The following is a 21,436-nucleotide window of genomic DNA, read 5'->3' on the forward strand; positions in this document are numbered from 1 at the left end:
GCGCCGCTCTCGAGTCCTTTCCTCCCCAGAGCCACAACTATAGACTTCGTTCGCTTTCGCACTTTCGACACCCCTACGGAAAGCCGGAGTAGAGACAAAGAGAAAGATAAAAAATAACACCAAGCCCCCGCCGCCGCGCCTGCCCCCCAGTCACATGAGATTCCCAAGAGCCGCCCCGACCTAGGCCGCGATCTCCCCCACTCTGGCCCGTGTCGAATCTGTGTTTCCGCGTCGCCGATACTGCCCGCCGGAAGCTCCGTCATCCCTCCGCCGGAAATGGCGCTCCCGCCATTTTGTCCTCCGCCATGGCGGCGGTGTTAAGGCTGCGGCCGGGATGTGGCGCTTCTGACTGACGGGAATAGACGGCCGAGGCGGGGACAGCGGGAGCATCCGTGCGGCCGCCGGGGGCGCCGTGCCCGCCGCCATGTACGGGGGAGGCGGTGGCGGAGGAGGCGGCGGCGGCGGCGGCGGAGGGGGGGGGGCCGCGGGAAAGGCGAGCGGAAGACCGGCGCGAAGGAGGAGCCCGGGCCCGGCGGCGGCGGCGGAGGGGGAGGCGGCGGCGGCGGCGGAGGCAGCAGCCGCGTGGAGCTGCTGGTGTTCGGCTACGCCTGCAAACTCTTCCGCGACGATGAGCGGGCCCTGGCGCTGGAGCAAGGACAGCACCTCATCCCCTGGATGGGCGACCCCAAGATCCTCATCGACAGGTCGGTGCCTCCCGCCCCTCCCCCTCCTCGGTCCCCGCCCCTCCCCCCGCCGCCGGCGCCCCCCTTTCGCCTCCCAGCCCCCCTTCTTCTCGCTCACTTGATTCCGTCCGGTCCATCGCCCGCCCCGGGCGGGCGAGGAGGGCGTGAGGCCGCCCCTACCCTGCGCTCGAGGAGCCGCCAGCCTCGGGAACGTCTCCGGCTGGCCAGCTGGTCTACCTGCTCCTCCTCCCCTTCCCCCCCGTGGGGGAGGGCCGGGGGCTGGGGGGAGGGGGTCACTCGCACCGTGGCCTCTCCCTCTCCCTCTCCCTCGCTCTCTTTTCTGGTCGTGATGGTTGTTTGTTTCTTAAGCGAAGGCAGGGAGGTGGGGGGGGGGGCGGGAGAAGCGTCCGTTGCCTTGTTGTTGAGGGTCTCGGCCTTTGAAACCGGCTTTGGAGATGTGATCAGGGTAGAGGCCGGCTTGGAGGCGGGGCTGAGGCCCATCCCGGCCACCTTGTGCCAGCCCCTGCCTTCTCCGCCTCAGTCTCTCCCCCCTTTCCCCTCTCTGGGACTCAGTTTCCCCCTCCCCTCCTCCTCTGGACCCCGCCCGCGCCTTTTCGAAGACTTAAGTTTCTGCCCCCCTCGTTTTCTGTTCTGCCCCATTTCCTCCTCCTTCCTTTCTGGGCCTCAGTTTCCCCTTTCGTTTCTTTTGGCTTCCGTTTCCCCTTTCAAAGTGGAGGGGCTTGGCGTGGGTGCCGTGACCCTGGGCCGGAGGCCCTCGGGGAAGTGTCCTTTGTCGGGGGATCTTGCCCCCTCCTTGTTGGCACGGAGGGTAGCGGAGAGGCCGTTGGTGGGAAGCGTTCCTCCTAAGTGGTCCCTGCAGACCTGGGCCGGGCCGGCCGGGCCGCGGCTTGTGCTCCCGGTAGTGATTTCACCGCTTCTAAAGACGCTGGGGGGAGAGGAGGGGGTGCTGCTTTTCAAATCAAAACTGCCCCAGGTATTGCCCTTGGCGTTTGGGGGAGCGGGGGTCCTGGGAAGGCGATGCCTGGAGGGCTTTGATTTGAAAACCCTGACATTACGTGCTGTAGACTGTTTGCTCCCCCTTTGTCCCTCTTTTCCTTTCCCTACCTGGGGTTTCGAAGCAGGGTTTTGGCAACAGAACTTCTTGGGCCTGGATTGAAAACCTAACAGTGTGACAACTATTAGACTATGGAATAGTATCTCCAAGGGAAGGAAGCCCATCGTTTGAGACATTTAGATTCTCCATTGGATAGACATTGGATTCTACAAAGCACTGGAAAATGTACTGTAGGGAGCAGACGGGAACTGGCCGGGATGGACTACAGTAATGACCTAGCGGGTCTTTCCATCTCTAACTTTTCTGTTTGAAGTTAAATCTAGAAACCAAGGACACCCCAAGGGAGATGATATGACGAGTGAGATCAGACCAGAATCAGATGTGTTTATTGTTCTGCTAAAACTTTGCTGTGTATTAAACTGTGGTTTCTCCTTCATGATAAGGACCATCCTTGTCTGGCAGCTCTTTTTTCCGATGCTCTTATTTGTTACAAATCAGTTATTAAGTGTGGTAATTGATGCAGATCGAACTCTATATAGTTTTACACTGTGTGATTTGGGGTAGGCCTTCTAAAATGATTGGGGAGCAAACTCTACACATGTGAATGTATAATATTTTTAAAATAACTATCTACATTTGTAAGTTAAGGAGGTTTACATCTAAATAAAATTAATTTTGAAATGAAAAGAAATGCAGTAACCCTTACTGACTCTGGAGTCTGAGGACCTGGGTTCAAATCCTGCTTCTGGTGCTTAACCCATGTAGCCATGGGCAAGTTTCATAACCTCCCTGGGCATCTTTCCTTAGTTGTAAAATGAGGGGGTTGGACTACATGACCTGAGGTCCCTCCCAACTCTAGGTCTATGAACCTATGGTCTTCTTGTACTTCAGATTTAGATATTTTCTAATACTTACATGATGAATAATTCATCATTTTATTCATGGCAAACTCATTAAAGATTAGGGTAGTCTTCTGTTTGTCATTTGAGTCTTAATGAGACCTAAAAATCTGGGTGTTTTAAAATTTGCAAACATACTCATTTAATCTCTGAGAGTTGGCTCCATTAGGAGACTTTGGTGTAAAAAAGATGCATGGCAGAGAACCACCCTATCTGTAGTTTACATTTAGTTGGAGTCTTATTACTTCATGAAGGCGAAACATATAGGTGATATATTTATGTGTCCTATTTCCTTGGGGGTGGGGGAGGTGGTGATCTTTTTAGAAGAAATAAGCTCTACTGCATCTTCTTATAGTTTTGCTGTATTTCTGGTGAACCTCCTTAAACTGCATGTATATGTTACTGTTCCTATGTATGTGTGTCTCTCTATCACATAACCCAGAACTTATTTCCTCAGCCAAATGGCTAGGGGACGAGCCTAGCCAAGATTTTACCTCCAATGGACGCAAGTTTCTTTGGTGAAGATCTCTCCTGAGAGTTCGGGACTAGCAGAAAGAAGCGAGGAAATTTCGACCGTTTGGTTCTTTCGGATAGGTATTTATGTACTCGGGTTTGTGTGAATGTAAGCTACAGTATTTGACTTTTCAGAAAAAAAAATATTTTGCAAGTGACGTTGAATGGTTGGCAAAACCATAAACGGTAAGAACTAGTATTGAAATGGATCCCATTAAACTCTTAAAGGATTCTTTGCCTTTAATTGTTAACTTAATCATAGAAAGGGATTTAGACTTTATTAAGATAACTTGAATTTAACAGTAGGCAAGTATCTAGCAAATTAAAATATAAATCTGAGATGCGTGGTTGTGTTTAGTTTTTTAAATATTTTTTATTTCTTCATTTATAAAGGGTAAGTATTTTAAATAATCACACAGAAAGCCTTGATCTTAATTTCTCTACGTTGACCAGTTTGTTCATATTACAGATATGATGGACGCGGTCACCTGCATGACCTTTCTGATTATGATGCTGAATATTCCACATGGAACAGAGACTACCAGCTTTCTGAAGAGGAGGCACGAATAGATGCCCTGTGTGATGAAGAGAGGTATTTAGCCTTGCATACGGACTTGCTTGAGGAGGAGGCAAGGCAAGGTACTGCTCAAGAAAAACTTACTTAAGCAACAAACTTTTTTTAAAAATTAAGTATTAAAAATTTACTCCCACTCATTTTTTATACTCACTCTTTCTGATATTATCTTGACAGTACCCAGTGGATTGGAAAAACAGGAGTCTTTGCGTATCTGAGAGGACCTCAGGATAGTTTATATGTAGAGCCACAAAGAATTTTCCCAGCTTTTGAGGGCAGACTGGGATTTGAAAAAAAAAAAAACTCTTTAACTGTTCTTCTTTAACAGTATCGTATCAATTAAACTTGATGTTCTTGTCTTTGCCTTAACAATCTTCACTACAGTTCTTAATCCCCAAGTTCTCTTAGCAGGAAGAAATTTTCCACAAAAGACCTGTATTCTGCTATCTGTGGGTAAAAATGTACTGGCAGAAAGTACATATTAATAGAAGTGATGTGTGAACTTAAAAATTCTACACCTCAAAGTGAGGTTGAAAATAGTGTTGTATGCTTTATTGATAGCTACAACTTTTGACGTTTGTGCAGTTTTTTATAGTCAGTTTCCTTTATGTTAATAAAGCACTCATGTTTTTGTTCAAGAGGAAGAATACAAGCGACTGAGCGAAGCATTGGCAGAGGATGGAAGTTATAATGCAGTGGGATTCACTTACGGCAGCGATTATTATGACCCTTCTGAACCAACAGAGGAGGAAGAACCCTCAAAACAGAAAGGTGAGAACAGAAATAGGTTATTGGATAAAATATGGGAAATTAAAGAAGAGGAAAAGGATGTTTTCCTGTCTTTGAAAACTATTTCGTTAAATATGTTGTGTTAGACTAAAGGCAATAATAGCATGTTACAGTTTTCAAAGCCCTTCACATATATTATTTCATCATAACCTGGGAGGTAGGTGCTACTATTATCTCTGTTTTACAAATGAGTCAAATGAGGCTTAGAAGAGGTTAAGTGACTTACCCAGGGTCACATCCCGATAAGTGTGTGAGACTGGATTAAAACTTAGGACTTGAGGGGCAGCTAGGTGGTGCAGTGGATAAAGCACCAGCCCTGGATTCAGGAGGGCCTGAGTTCAAATCCGGCCTCAGACACTAGATATTTACTAGCTGTATGACCCTGGGCAAGTCACTTAACCCTCATTGCCCACCAGAAAACAAACCAAAAAAAAAACAACTTAGGACTTGAGACCTGGAAATTTATCACTGTTACCTCCTATGCCACCTCACTACCTCAAATCAAGTTTCCTCTAATTACTTAGAACACTAGTACAAATTTTTAAGAAGTCCTAGTAACACCCGTGAAAAGTAGAGTAAATGGCAGCATCTTCTCCTCTGATAAAAGAAAGAATTCAGAAATAGGACATAACTTAATTAGAATTTCTCTCAGACTTACTGCGTTAGACCAGGTTGCCATATCAATTTGTTCCTATCATTACCCATTGCAAATAAATAAATAAATGAGCTCACTCTGAGTTCTGTGTGTTACCTAATGAATAGCACTGTGGTAGATTTTCATGGAGGAACTGGATTTTGATCATGCCTCTTGCTTTTACTACCTGTGTGATTTTGAGCAAGTCACTTAATCTCTACAAGCCTCTGTGGGGAAATCACTGGTACCAGGGAGTTTCAGGAATGGCATCAAGGAGGAAGGAGCTTTGAGCTGAGATTAGAAAGAAACTAGAGCTTCGGAGGGGCAGCAATAAGCAAAGAGTACATTGCAGGCCTGGGTAATAGCCATTGCTAAGGCAGATGATGGAAGATCATAGCTATGGAGCAGCAAGGCCAGATTGGCTGCACAGTACAGTAACAGTACAGGGTAGGGGCAGCTAGATGGCGGAGTGGATAGAGCACCGGCCCTGGATTCAGGAGGACCTGAGTTCAAATCCGGCCTCAGACACTTAACACTTACTAGCTGTGTGACCCTGGGCAAGTCGCTTAACCCCAGTTGCCTCACTAAAAAAAAAAAAAAACAGTACAGGGTACTGTGATGAGGCAGGGGAGACAGTCAAAAGTCAGTAAGCACTTATTAAGCACCTCCTCTGTGCTAAGCATTACCTTCTAGGAGCTGACAATCTAATGGGAAGACAATACACAGAAAAGCTGAAAGGGAGAGAAGGGAGTATTGAGGATAGAAAACAATCTGAGGAGGTGTGTCTCAAAATTGTTTTCATCTTGCTAATGAATGATGAGTTTCTGGAGATCATGAAACCCAGAAGTTCAGCTAGTAGGAAAATGATGGAGTGAAATCCCTGATTGCCCTCATTAATTACCTGAAATAAATGAGATGAAATATCTGATTACCCTCTCTAAGAGGATTAGGGAGGAACTCCAGTGTCCATCATCCACCCTCTCCAATCAGAGAGAGCAGGTAAGAGCCAGATTTTACAGTACTTTGAAAACCAAATAGAGGGGTTTGTGTTTGAACCTAAATAGGAAACCACCAGAGTTCATTGGCCAAGGGAGATGAGATCTCTGTTGGGAAATCACTTTAGCAGCTCTGGAAAATGAATGGGAGAAGAAAATGACTTGAGCCAGGGAGGATAATTATTAGGCTATTACAGTTATGTAGGCCTGAACTAGGCTGATGGTTATGTGAATTTATAGAAAAGACCAAAGGCGAGAGACATTTCAGGAGGTAGAAATTGCAAGACTTGGCAACTGAATGATATATTTTAAATTATTGTGGCTACTGTATTTTATAAATTAATTGATTGCTATTTATATGTTAATTGCTATTGCACCTGATTTGGTAATAAGCATTTATTATTAATTAATATTGGATATAAGTAAACTACTGACTGTGTGTCTCCCTAACTTTTCATAGTCTCAGTCCTTCATAGTCCTAAGAGGAAGAGAACCCCAGAGCCTGGCATGACCAAAGGTTTTATGAGAGCGGGGTCATTATACATTGATCAAAGCTCATTGGTTAGCATCATTCAATTCCATTGGTAGATATGACCTGAGGGTGGTCCAAATTAAACTTGAACTCTTCCTGTGACTTAAGGAAAGAGTATGCAAATCGACACCACCCCACATGGGGGTACCCAAAGGACACGGGCATGTTCTGTATCTAGATGTGGTTTGATCCTATCAGTCATTTGGCCAAACAAAAGAATTGATCTCCATTTCTTTTGTTCCCTTGGGCTTGTCCCAGACAAGAACTGAATGGATTTCCTCAAGAACTGGCCTTGGGGCAAGGGGGAGGGATTGAAACTGATCTCGGGTCCCCCCAAGAAATTCATTATTAATAATTATTTTCTCACAATGAGGAAAGGTGAGGAGTTAAAGGTGACTGCAGAGTTGTAGAACAGGATGACTAAAAGGTTGGCAATGCCCTCAACAGAAATTTTTTAAAGTTTGAGAGGAAGTGGGTTTGAGATAAAAGACCTAAGTCTATTTTGGACATGTTACATTTCAGATGTCTACAGGACATCCAGTTCCAAATGTTGAATAGATAGTTGATGAGGCAAAACTAGATAGAAGCTCAGGAGAGAAATTTGGGCTATATATAGACCTCTGGAAGGCAGCGGGATAGTTATAACCCATGGGAGCTTCCATTAAGGTCACCACGAGAAATCGTAAAGAGAAAGTTCTGGGACAAAAATTTGTGTACACCCACAGTCAGAGATCACTGTGAACCTCTTTGATGAACTTAGTGTATGACGTGTATTACTGCTCCTATATTCATCTTATCCCCATACCAGTCTTTGAGATCCATGAGGGATCCATGGGACCATGTTTCATCTAATTTGACTTTCCTCCCCCACAATACCTAATGCCCTACCTCAGTATTCTAGATTATAATAGGTACTTGATTAATGTTTCTTATACTGATATTTCAAAGGAATGTCAATGGGTTATATCATATGGAACAGAGATCTCAACCTGGACTGACCAGGGCATCAATCTGGCCCAAACGTAGATTAAAATGTAATTGGAAAATGTTTAACAAGATAAATAAAAATACACTGTAACATAATAATGTTATTTTGAGATTTTTTCTAAGTATGTAGAGGCTACATAGCCAAAAACACAGAACCATATACAACAACAATATCTAGAAATATTTAATTCTTTGTCTCAGATTATGCTACAATAGAGAAGGTAGAGATCATTAAAAACTGCAGTAATGGGTAAGAGTTTCATAGAACAGATGGAACTTTGAGCATTGGGGTTCTTAGAGAAGACAAGTGGACCCTAAAGAGAGGTAAGTAATAAGGGAACTGACCCAACATAGGAAGGTGAGGTTAACCTTTTCTTTCTCCATTTGTAGTTTTGTGATAAATGTTAGCTTTAAAATAAACCTCTTAGTTTTTATTTTGGAGAAAATCTTGGTTGGATCAATTCAAGAGTTGAAAAATAGCTAGGCTTGTTTGTGTGTAATTCTAGTTGATGATTTTAGATATGATGTAAAAGAAAATTGCAAGATATTTCAAAAAGCAGTGTGGGCAATGAATCGGTGTTCTGTTGGTTTATGTTATATATTGCTTTATTTACTGTTGATTGTTTTAGATTGATTCGTCTTTTCTGTCCTTTTGCAGTTGAAAAAATTGAGGCAGAAAATGCAGAGGAAAACGAAGAACCTTTCATTGCCCCTTTAGGATTGAATGTGCCTTCTGATGTGGAACTGGTATGTGAACTTCTTTCTCATGAGCAATATTTGTTACAGTATTTTTATAATACTTGTCTAAGAACTCTGACTCTTTGCTGTCTTTCTTTCCTTTTTTTTTTTTTAAAGAGTGCTTGCAAAAAACTCTGAATTTAGGAAACAAATTCTTCCCATTATTTGCCACTGGAAAAACAAAAGAAAGAGTTGCAGCAGAATAACTTGACTTAACTTAGGGCCACATTTAAATCTAGCTCCAAAACCCTGATTAGACTTTCAAGTGAGTGTGGTATTCTGACATGAATTAGGTAGCCCTTTGTAGATTTTTCATAGTTAGCATTGCCTAATATTTTTTTAATTAAATTTTATTTGTTAAATTAACAAGCATTTATTTTCTCTCACTCTCACCCCCGCCCCATGGGTTTGGGGGAGGAAGAAGATTGGAGAAAGGGGGGGGGGGCGACAGGGAACACGTTGTAACAATGTGCATAGTCAAGCAAAACAAATCCCCATATTTACATGTCCAAAATTGTCTTTCATTCTGAATATTTAGGTCATTGCATTGATTGGAATTTTTAAGTCTTTCAAAGTTGGTTTATTTTTAATAAATTGATCTCCTGGCTCATCTAACTTCAATCTGCATTAGTTCATACAAGTCTTGTGAGGCAAAGGGTAGTCATCATTTAGTAATTTCAGGGGTGTACTTCTCAAATTGTTTTCTACCTTGACTTGGCCAATTCAAAGCATAGTAAGACACCTGCTTTTGCACAGCCTCTCATACATACATTTGCAAAGCACCTGCACTCTATAAACCCCTTGGATCCTTGTAGCTAGATTGACTCCCTGTTTTACATATGGAGAAGCATATGAGTCACAGCTTCTGTACCCCAACTAGTTAGTGATAAGGTTAAGACTCCATACTAGTGCCATGTTAGCCTCCTTAACAATATTCTTTCCATTAAACTGTGCTGGCTTTCAGTTGAGGGCAATTTAAAATTGGCTTTTCTAAAATCACTTTATGGAGTTTTTAATAGGTTACTTAGGATTGTAAGCTGCCAAATATGGGGGAAACTCCTTGTCCTGCTACTCAGAGTCCTAGTCAACATTCTCTCTCCCTTTCTTGCCTTTGTCACATGTTCCTTTCCACCTCCTCTACATGCTAGTCCCTTTTGTGCTCTTCTCCTGTCCTTTTTATATAGGCTTAAATCCCATCCAGGTCAGGTATCAGCTCTCCCAGGGACCTTTCCTGATCCCTCTCCTTCCTCAGATTACTCAAATCATTTCAAATCTTTCTCTTGTATTTTTCACTTCCTCCTTTGTATCATCATTTTGTGGGTTCTTTACCAACTACTTTCAATCCCATTGTAAGCTCCTTGAGGGCAAGGAAAGTTGTTTTTCCATTTGTGTCCTCAGCACATACCTCGTTTGTCATAAGTTGTTAGCTAGTCACCAAATAGGATGTGGTAGTGCTTTGAGGAATTATGTATGGAAGAATTTTCTTATTCGAAATAAACCTGGCAGTTTTTGCTTTGATCTCTTTGTACTTTTGAAAAATATCAAAATAGCTCCTGTAGCCACTTACTCTTCACCAAAACAGGCTGCAATTTTCTGTGCTAAGTGTATCGCTCTTATTTGAACTTGTCAGTTTCTACCATAGATCCTCTTACACTACTACCTAGTGCAAAAAAAAACCCCTGAAGTAGGAGTTATTAAGAATCACATTAATGTTTCTTAATCATCTTTCAAACGTGTAAGCTCTTTGGTGATTGTTTGCTCTTATTATTGGATTTGTGCTTACTCTGGCATATGCAGTCTGGTTTAGAGCTGTTAATTCTTTGCATATTGGGCCTTTTACATGAAGCCTTTGCTTAAAATAAAAGTAATTGCTGGGCATGGTGGCATATGTTTCTAATCCCTATGGCTAGAGGTTGAGAAGCTAAGGCTGGTGGATCCCATGAGCCTTAGGACTTTTGTGTTGCAGCCAAGCTAAAAGCAATTGGGTGTCCACACTAAGTCTACTACCAGGATGGTAAGCCCATGAGAATAGGGCTTACCTAAGGCTGCCTACAGAAGGGTGAACCAGTCCAGAATCAGAAACAGAGCAGGTGAAGTCTTCCATTCCATTCACTAGTGCACGGGATTGGGCCTGTAAGTGACCATTGCATTTCAGCCTAGTTGAGATAGGAAGACACAGTCTCACCTCCTTTTCCCTACCCCCCATCACTCAAAAATCAAGTCGTCATTGTTTGTCCTTCATTCTCAAAGAGGACCATGACGTCTGGCTGATGTCATGACTTGCACTGAATTGGATTTAAGTGAGAGAGCGCTGTCCAAGGTCACCAGCTTCACTTTCTCCTCCAGGGCCATTTGGGATCCAGTGGCAAGACATAGATCAGGACAACTGGAGATGGGCCTAGATGTTTTAAGGCAATTTGGGTTAAGTGAGGTTAAGCCCAGGGTCACACAGCTAGTAAGTGTCTGAGGTGAGATTTGAACTCAGCTCCTTCCGACTTCAGGGCCAGTGCTCTATCCCCACTGTACCACCTAGCTGCCCCCAAAATAAAGTCATCATTCCCTTACCCATCAATTAAAAATCTGTCATTAAAGAGATTATAGTGTCTATAATCTAGGAAAAATGTTGTGGTGGAAGTCAGGAGATTTGGGTTCTGGACAAAGTTCTACTGTTCTACTCTTGTTTCTGTGATCTTGAGTAAAAGCTTTCTTGCACCTCAGTTTTTTCACCTGTAATGTGAGATGGTTAGATTAGATAATCTCAAAAGCCCCAGCTCTAAAAGACTATGCTTTTTCTCTAAAAGGGCAGGGGGAGGGGGGGGAGAGAGACACCAAATCAGAGAAAAGTAACACTAACACTATAATTGCAATTCAAGACTTCTGCTTTTGTAATGTCTTTACCTGTAAAATAAGGGGATTAAATTAGACAATCTCAAAGTCCCTTCAAGCTCTAATATGCTCTTGTTTTAAAGGAAAAAAGGTAATATGGCTGTGGATAGTCATAGTATGGCCAGATCAGAGAAAAACAGTGCTAATACTATAATTACAACTCAGGACCTCTGCTTCTGAATTTTCCTTAGAATACATTCTCTTATTCTGGTATCTGACAGAACTGACAGCATGTTGATAAAACATTTTCCCCACTTTTCTGTTATCCTAGCTGTTTTGTAAAATTACCAATAAATTTCTTTTTAGCCACTCTAGGCATAATATAATCATAAAAATGTCTGATTTTAAGAAGTTTTGGATTAATGAGATAATCTTGGTCAGAAGGAGACTTTACTAGAAAAAGTAATGGACATTATCAGAATGTGGTTGTTTTTGAGAGAAAGGCCGTTTGTTAGTCGAGAGGATCTAAAATTAGTCTTAGTCTTCATCAAACACAGTGAAAGTCTACGTCATTTGTTTTAGTGCTGAAATACATAGAAACGAACAAGATGGAACATAAACACGAAAAGTAATTTATTTGGGGGTCAGTAAATAACTTTAATTGTAGACATTTATCTTTTTAAGTACAAACCTTGAGATTGGTTTAGAAATAGAATTCAGAAATGAAACTTCTTTATTTTTATGAAGTATCTGAGCAACATAATTACAGTAGGCTTCTCAACTTCATAGTTTTAATGAGGATTGTTTCTAATTTCATTTTCGAAATCAAATATATAGGTTTAAATTATATTCCTTTTAAGTATTTTCTGTCTCTAGCTCAACAAACATTTATTAAATGCCTGCTCAGTGAGGGGACAGTGCAAAAGCATTAACAAAGTGCACCTTTCTTGTTGCACATCCATGAACCCCAGGGCCAACCTAAGGATGGGGCAAACCTTCCCTATTAGCTTTGAGGGAGACAGGCAGGTTCAGGCTTTGTCACAAGGGGCTGACTCAGCTGATATGCCTCTAGAGTTGTGCTGACCACACATGTGAGGGTGTTCATTTTTCTTGTAGCCACCAACAGCTAAGATGCACGCCATCATCGAGCGCACCGCCAATTTTGTCTGCAAGCAGGGGGCTCAGTTTGAGATCATGCTGAAAGCCAAACAGGCCCGCAATTCCCAGTTTGATTTCTTGCGCTTTGATCACTACCTCAACCCCTACTATAAACACATCCAGAAGGCAATGAAGGAAGGTCGATACACAGTTCTGACAGAGAACAAAGGAGAAGAGAAGAGAAGTACGTATACCTCTTTTGTTTTCATTCTGAGCTCTAGAATGATGGCTAGTCATGCTAACCAGTTTGAGTGTTCTAACTGACAAAAACATGACATCGCAAAGCTCCATGGATTGAACTGTCTACTTTAAAATTGAGAGACCCCTGTTCCTTCAGGACAGCATTCTCCAAACTTTTTTGATGTATAGCCCATTACTAAGAAACTTGAGCCATTTCTCCAGTATATGTTCATTTATTTATTTACAGGCCATCTACTTGTATTACTGAACTAAGAATTGTGTACATTAGCAAACTTATACAAAATAAACATTTAAAAGGAATAGGATAGGGGCAGCTAGGTGGCACAGTGGATAGAGCACTGGCCCTGGGTCCAGGAGGACCTGAGTTCAAATCTAGCCTCAGACACTTGACACTTACTAGCTCTGTGACCCTGGGCAAGTCACTTAACCCCAATTGCCTCGCCCCCCCCCCCAAAAAAAAAAAGGAATAGGATAAATATTACATAATATTTGATCATAGAGGTAATAGGGAGCCATTGGAGTTTGAGTGTGGGTTAGCGTGGTCAGATCTGTGTCTTAAAAAAAATATTACTTTCAAGGGGCAGCTAGATGGCACAGTGGTTAAAGCATCGGCACTGGATTCAGGAGTACCTGAGTTCAAATCTGACCTCAGACATTTGACACTACCTGTGTGACACTGGGCAAGTCACTTAACCCTCATTGCCCCGCAAAAAATATATATATATATATTACTTTGGGACAGCTAGAGTTGCAGTGGATAAAACACTAGCCCTGGATTTAGGAGGACCTGAGTTCACATCCGACCTCAGACACTTGACACTTCCTAGCTGTGTGGCAAGTCACTTAACCTTCATTGCCCTGTCCCCCCAAAAAAGAATATTACTTTGGTAACTGTTCAGAGGATGGATTGGATTGGAGAGATCAAATTTTGGTTACTAAAATTGACTGGGTGAGAGATGGTGCATGAGGTGATAGTGAACTCAGTTGGTGAGCATGTGGGTGGAGAGAAGAAAACCTGTTTGAGAGATGGAGATAGAAATGACAAGACTGTGTAACAGTTAGACATGTGGAGTGAAGGATCAAAGATGACACCATAGTGGTGAACTTGGGGACTTGAAAGTGTGACAGAAGCCATAAGAGTGAAGTTTGGACCAGTGGTGGGTTGGGGTAAATGACATCAATCTGGGGTGCGGTTCACAGCCCCATCTATGCCTGCTTGTCCTAGGTGACAAAATGAACTTTCCTAGTCACTGATCACTGCCCCCAAGCCCTATCTTGCCCTGGACTTAGTGGGATCATGGGTCCAGGCGGTGATACCAGGCTGTAGGTTAGAGAGAACAGAGCATTGAGTATGGAATCTGGAGGAGAGGGGCTAACTTAGCGTCCCTTCACCTCCCTTGGCCTGTTTCCTGATCTGTAAAATGGGTATAATAATAGTATTGATTTCCCTGGGTGGTTGTGAGGATCAAAAGAAGCAGCATATAAAGCACTGTGTGAATGTGAGCCATTGTCATTATTATTTGGAGAGGGTGAGGATGTTGTGTGGGCACAAATTTTCCCTGAGCTACCTGCTGCTGTGAGTGCCTCAGTTAAGCTAAGATTCCCCTTAGAAGTATGTACAATTCAGATGGTGAGAGGAGGTGACAAACTGAAGAAGTATTAAGGGATAAGGATAGAGATGGTTGTGATGGAAACAATGCCAGTGATTCATCATCATGGGGGAAGGGTGACATAATCTGTCTTCCCACCTTCTGACTGGTTGATCATATACCCTTTTGGGGTCCCACCATGAATCCCACTTTACAGACTACTGCTTTATGATACCTGCGTATCCTAAATATGCCAATAAGAAATGACATTAAACTCTTCATTTCGCCCATAGCAGATCAGTTTGTTTTCACATTGAATCATAAAATGATTTTGACATGCAAGAATAACTTAAAATTTGATGAAATATACTGATGCAAAACCAATTTCCATCAGAAAATAAAAAGGTTGTAACAATTTGCTTCACTCTCCATTGTAGCTACTTAGCATTGTCTAGTAGCTACACTGACTGAAAAAATTGAATCTTATGCTATCTTTAATACAAATGTTGAGATGAAACATGGAGTTGTAGATAGAGGACCAACCTTAGAGTCAGAATAATAACCTTTGAGCTATTTCTGCTTCTGATATCTCCCTTGTTTATGACCCTGGACAAGTTGCCTAACCTCATGGTACCCCAGGCAGCTTTACTGTAAGTTGGAGCACATTTGGGGAATCTGCATTAGAAGAAGTTTGCTCGGGGCAGCTAGATGGCGCAGTGGATAGAGCACCGGCCCTGGAGTCAGGAGTACCTGAGTTCAAATCCGGCCTCAGACACTTAACACTTACTAGCTGTGTGACCCTAGGCAAGTCACTTAACCCCAATTGCCTCACTTAAAAAAAAAAAAAAAAGAAGAAGTTTGCTCACAAATAGCTTCCTACATTGATGAAGTTGAATTCACAGTTTATGAGGGAGAGGGAGGGAATTACACACATACGTGTGTGTGTGTCCACATGCATAGTGTTATATTTATGCCAACATTGAATTGTGGGATTAAATCTTAAAATCCTCAAAACCGTGTTGGTCGGGATGGCCAAGTGGTCTAAGGCGCTGCATTAAGGTCACAGTCTCCCCTGGAGGCATGGGTTTGAATCCCACTTCTGACAGATTGCTTGGGGCAGCTAGGTGGCGCAGTGGATAAAGCACCAGCTCTGGATTCAGGAGGACCTGAATTCAAATCCAGCCTCAGACACTTGACACTTACTAGCTGTGTGACCCTGGGCAAGTCACTTAATCTCCATTGCCCGCCGCCCCCCCCCCCAAATCCTTAAAACCTTGAGGTTTGTTTGCTCTATTAGCCTCTCTGTGTGTGTGTGTGTGTGTGTGTGTGTGTGTGTGTGTGTGTGTGTGTGTTTTCTTGGTCATAGAATATGTTCAGTTTGAAATTCTTGCTGTGAGAGCCAGTTAACTATTTTAAATAAAAATTCAGAGCAATCTACAAAAATCTTGTTGTTTTGAAGAAATTTTATAGCACCTGGTTTCTCTAAACACTGTTTTAAGATGAGTTCTTCAACTGGAAGGTGCTGTGATCTCATTAGAGAACAGATTCTTACTATAGCACATCCCTCCATGGCGCATTGTACCTCTCACACAATCCCCCAATATTCATACACCTTTTTACTCTAGACATTTGTAGACTGTTGGGTCTGGAGCCTAAATGTGGTTATCAGAAATTATGAAGTGAATTTGAAAATTGGCCTAGTTTATTTCTCTCAGCCAGATCCCATAACATCCTACTCTAAGACCCCCTTATGTCATGGAGGCAACCTAGTGTTCTCAGAGGCTTTGCCAAAAGTGTCTAGGCTCTTCACTAGGTGGGCCTCAGGGTGACATTCACGGCAGATCTTTTTTTTTTTTAAATAAAAGTATTTTATTATTTTCCAGTTACATGTAAAGATAGCTTTCAGCATTTGTTTACATAAGATTTCCAGTTTCAAATTCCCCCCCCCTCCCCCATACAGCAGGCAATCCGATGTAGGGTTTTTATACACACACACACATACATAACAACATTAAACATATTTCTGCATCAGTCATACTATAAGAGAAGAATCAGAGCAATAACCTCAAAATAGAAAAACAACAGCACCAAAAACAAAAGAAATAGTATGGTTCAATCAGCATCCATATTCCACAGTTCTTTTTTTTTTTTTCCTGGATTTAGAGAGCCTTTTCCATGATGAGTCCCCTGGAACATTCTTGTACCATTGTATTGGTGAGGAGAATCCAGTCTGTCACAGTTGATCAACACATAATGTTGATGATATTGTGTATAATGTTCTTCTGGTTCTGCTCATCTCACTCATCATCAGTAATGTAGTGTTTGATAAACCCAAAGACTCCAGCTTCTGGGATAGGAACTCAGTATTTGACAAAAACTGCTGGGAAAACTGGAAGATAGTATGGCAGAAATTAGGCATAGACCAACATCTTGCACCTGTGAGATTTAAAATTGGATATTAGATTGGATATTAGATAAATTGTTTTGTTTTGACTTTTGAAAGTCACTGAAAAGACCTGGAATTCACCACACCTTTAAGTTCTTTAAGAGCACAAAAGGGTGGTCCTTGAAAAACTGGCGTCTTTCAGTTATCCTAACCGACTGTTAAAAACTTTCATATTTTACCACACACCTTATACTAAAATAAGGTCAAAATTGGGTACATGATTTAGACATAAGAGGTGATACCATAGGTAAATTATGAGAAGAAGGAATAGTCTACCTTTCAGATTTTTGGAAAGGGGAACAGTTTATGACCAAACAAGAGATAGAGAATATTATGAAATGGAAAATGGATGATTTTGATTACATTAAATTAAAAAGGTTTTGTACAAACAGAAGCAATGCATCCAAAATTAGAAGGGAGGCAGAAAGCTGGGAAACAATTTTTATGGCCAGTACTTCTAATAAAGGCCTCATTTCTAAAATATATAGGGAACTAAATCAAATTTATAGAATCCAAGTCATTCCCCAAATGAGAAATGGTCAAAGGATATGAACAGGCAGTTTTCTGATGAAGAAATCAAAGCTATCTATTCCCATATGAAAAAATGCTCTAAATCACTATTGATTCAGAGAGATGCAAATGAAAACAACTCTGAGGTACCACCTGACACCTGTCAGATTGGCTAATATGACAAAAAAAGGAAAATAATAAATGTTAGAGAAGCTGTGGAAAAATTGGAACACTAATGCATTGTTGGTGGAGCTGTGAACTGATCCAACCATTCTGGAGAGCAATTTGGAATTAATGCCCAAAGGGCTATAAAGCTGTCCATACCCTTTGACCTAGTAGTACCATTACTAAGTCTGTATCCCAAAGAGATCGTAAAAAAGAGAAAAGGACCCACGTACAAAAATATTTATAGCTGCTCTTTTTGTGGTGTCAAGGAATTGGAAATTATGGGGATGTCCATCCATTAGGGAATGGCTGAACAAGTTGTGGTATATGAATGTAATGGAATTCTGTTGTGCTGCGAGAAACAATGAGCAGGAGAAGTTCAGAGAAACCTGGAAGGACTTGCATGAGCTGATGATGTCATGGCAGATCTTAAAGACAGTCTACTACAGAGTGCCTGTGATCTGTTGAGAAAGAAGCGTGCCAACACTTGATGAAACCTCCCATCCTTGAAGTAATGCTTGTGCTTCAGGGGCAGAGCTCCAGCTTCCAGCACAGCAACCCTCCAAAGCACTGTCAGACACCCCAGCACTGCGTGCTTTTCGTCCATAAATCTCTCTCCATTCGGATCTTTTCTAGAAGTCTGGTCATGCACTAACTTTGCATTCTGTTATCACTGGCCCTATATTTTGCTGACCCCAGCCCTAGTTGTTGGCTTGATTAGCTCCAAATCACTTTATAGTTTTCTTTTGCTCAACTTCTTGGCTTCTTTCAGTCCCAGACAATTTAATCATTCTCATTGTGGTGGGTGAAAGATGAAATTACTGAGGAAACAAAGGTTTGAGCTTCTGAAATTATCAATTTATTAAACAATGCATGACAACTGCCCAAGAAATCAGGACCGGTTACCTTCCTCAGCTTTGGCACTGGACCCTGAATACAGGAAGAGACAGTTATTTATGCATTAAAGACAGTTAAGGGCAGTTAATTAAAAGGAAACAATTAACCAGGATGTAACATTAATATGATTTCTAATTGGAGGAGAGATTAAGGACTTTCCAAGTTGGGAGGGGGATATTGAACAGGTGCAGTCCCTGAAACTGTCTGGAAACAATAAAAGGAATATGGAAACAATAACTGATCAGTACGGGACCAGCTTTCAGATAAAACATATGGGTTGCTTGAGACCTAAAATTGTGGAGAAACTCCTTGCATCTTTCTTAGGCTCTGACTGAGTTTCTGGTCAGCATAATCTAGGTTCTTAATTAACGGGCTCTAGGCAGCATGTAGAGGTGTGTTCCAGCTTCCCAGCTATGCAGAGCTAGATTCAAACAATACAATATGGCTTTCTCCCAGTTCCCAGAATTGAATAAAGTTTTCTCACAAGACAGAAGTTGGACTAGACCCATAATTTAATAGAAAGGGAACTGAGCTAGCTCCAGAATTGAGTCACAGGATGGAGTCATTTTTGTCCACTCAGTTCCCACAATTAACTCCTTGCTGTCCTCATTCCTTCACCACTAAGTAAAAGCTACAGGGAGACAAATTTCAAATCAATATGAGGAAAAGGCTACTAATAAGTGAGAACTGTCCCTAAATAGAACAGGGACTACTTCGGTAGGTAAGTGAGTTTTCCTCCTTGGAGGTCTTTGAGTAGAGGCTGGACAGCCATTTGTCAGGAATGTTGTAAAGGGGTTTCTTTCTCAGATATGAATTGTTCAAGATGACTTCTGAGGTACTTCCTGACTCTTGAGTTTCTCTAAGCTAGGTAGAAAAGAGAAATGCTTCTCATGTCTGAGTTTTTTTATAAATTAAGGCTTTATCTTATAAACTTCAGGTAGATCTTGTTAATTCTATTAATCAGAGTCATCCCCAGCGGGATTTCAAATGGAGCAAATTAAATTGTTTTCCTTTCACCTCCTTCCATCTTTATAAAGGTCAAATCAGATTCAAATTAAAAAAGCTTAGCCTTTAAATGAGGGGAATCATTTGATTCCTTAGGTCCATAGGCCAAGGGTATGTTATTTTTAAGTACTATCTTCCTGAAACCATCTCCTTCCTTACCTTTTTCCTACCTTACTGGCTTACTGCTAGCAACACCTATACACAGAGTAGGAGAGAGGAGGATAGACTGAATCACCATTCTAAGTTGTGCCACCAGTTAAAAGGAGCATTAACAATTAAGCAAAATTCATATGAATAATTTGTCCTCCTGGGGAGTGGGGCAGGAGAGGGCTTTTTTTAACATCAAGGTGGAAGGGAATAGCTCCCAAATGAATTTTATATAGCTAATCGGGAAGTATCCATAACCATTTTTATAAGCTATCTAGTTCATCTACATTTTGCTAGAACTTCTCGTTTCTTCAGACTTTTTGTCTTCAAATTCTAAAAATATATTTTCAACTTAGATTCAGGGGCCAACTCAGATGATGATGACGATGACGACGATGATGGTAATTACCTGCATCCATCACTCTTTGCTTCCAAAAAGTGCAGTCGACTTGAAGAACTTATGAAGGTTTTTATCTTAATCTTGAACAATATTTCTATTAATGTTATTACAAAATTATCAGGACACTTGATAATTTAGCTAAACCAAATACTAACATTAATAGTAACTTAGTTATAGCAATAGAACTATTCATTTTTTATTTGTTCTGAGTTTTGTTGGTTATTGCCTAATTTGCTTGATAATATAGAATCCTTTTCTTAAATATTTCATATTACATAGCACATTTTAAATAGCATATCCAAGCTTTTTTCTATTTTATTGGCCGTTGCTCACATTAAAGCCTCCTAAGTTAGATTTGCAAGTCTTTTGATTATACATACTCTTTTGTGACTTACATTAAGTTTCAGGGAGCTATACTGTTTTTTAAAGTACTCCAGCCCCATTACAGATCGTATTTAGAAAATATAAGCATTTTCTTGGTATTGATTGAACTTAAATATTCTAAGAGTTGCAGAATATTTTACTAAATTTACTTTGGTCTTAGTTTAATAATTTTAGCATAAATGGCCAGTTTGACAGAAGCAGGAATATATTAGGTTCATGTATGGCAACTCAACCTGCATAATACCTAATGGTACCTGAAGCTGACCATTTGTTTCTAAATCGTTGTGTCTCTCACTAGGCTTGTTGCTTAAGATAGGCATGTGGCTGAAAGACAGGGGAAGATGTAGGGACATTGTTCTTTATTTTGTTTCTCCTATTCTGCTCCAGTAGAGAATCTGTTCTTTTTCCGTTCAATCCATGTCATAAAGAAGTCAGTGGAGGGGCAGCTAGGTGGCGCAGTGGATAAAGCACCGGCCCTGGAGTCAGGAGTACCTGAGTTCAAATCCGGCCTCCGACACTTAACACTTACTAGCTGTGTGACCCTGGGCAAGTCACTTAACCCCAATTGCCTCACTAAAAAAAAACAAAGAAGTCAGTGGAATTACTTTGCTCAAATTCAGACTAGGCAATCTGCTAACCAAAACTCTCAGCAATTGGAATTCACCATCTCCCTGAAGGAACTATAAAGTGATTGGTTCCCTTAAATGGACATTTCAACCTGTTTTACTATCAAAAATTTTATCAGTGTTTATGTCTTGATCTTTCCCTTAAGTGATTGTTGATAAATTTGGAGCCACTTTGGTGTTAACTGAATTCTTTTCTAACTCTAGGTAATACTTTTGACATATAATTACTCTTCTTAAGTGACTTGTTTTCCAAAGACAGTATCATTGAGAGGGGTTATGAGGTGTTTTTTTCCCGTAGTCCCTAGTAGAAGTTTGGTGATTGCAAGATTTTTTTTTTTAACTAATCATTAAGAAAGAATTAAAGTTGTCATACTCCAAAGTTGAGAGGTTAAAAGTATTTTTAAATATGACTGAAAAGGTGGGAGATACTGAAATGTTGTCATTTTATCTGTAGCCTTTGAAAGTGGTGGATCCGGATCACCCTCTTGCAGCACTTGTTCGTAAAGCTCAAGCTGACAGCAATGCATCTACCCCCCAGACAGCAGATGGGGCAGCTGTGCAGACAGGACAGGTGGAGTACGCTTCAGATTGTAAGTATATTGCCATGAGATTTTAAAGGCTCTAATGATGCTGTTATAGAGAAGTCAAAAAAACTAGCTGTTG

General features: G+C 41.3%; 1 protein-coding gene across 1 annotated transcript in view; it reads left to right on the forward strand.

Moving 5' to 3' along the window:
* Nucleotides 1-293: 293 nt before the first annotated feature.
* LOC122734300 (splicing factor SWAP) overlaps nucleotides 294-21,436 on the forward strand; it is a 128,351-nt gene continuing 107,208 nt past the window's right edge. The window contains 8 exon segments of the mRNA XM_043975012.1: nucleotides 294-469; nucleotides 472-704; nucleotides 3,640-3,809; nucleotides 4,384-4,515; nucleotides 8,340-8,428; nucleotides 12,362-12,587; nucleotides 19,720-19,829; nucleotides 21,228-21,363. Coding sequence (XP_043830947.1) covers nucleotides 425-469; nucleotides 472-704; nucleotides 3,640-3,809; nucleotides 4,384-4,515; nucleotides 8,340-8,428; nucleotides 12,362-12,587; nucleotides 19,720-19,829; nucleotides 21,228-21,363 — 1,141 coding nt within the window. The 5' untranslated portion in view covers nucleotides 294-424.

Source organism: Dromiciops gliroides, chromosome 1 (assembly GCF_019393635.1).
Source record: "Dromiciops gliroides isolate mDroGli1 chromosome 1, mDroGli1.pri, whole genome shotgun sequence".
Classification (NCBI taxonomy): domain Eukaryota; kingdom Metazoa; phylum Chordata; class Mammalia; order Microbiotheria; family Microbiotheriidae; genus Dromiciops; species Dromiciops gliroides.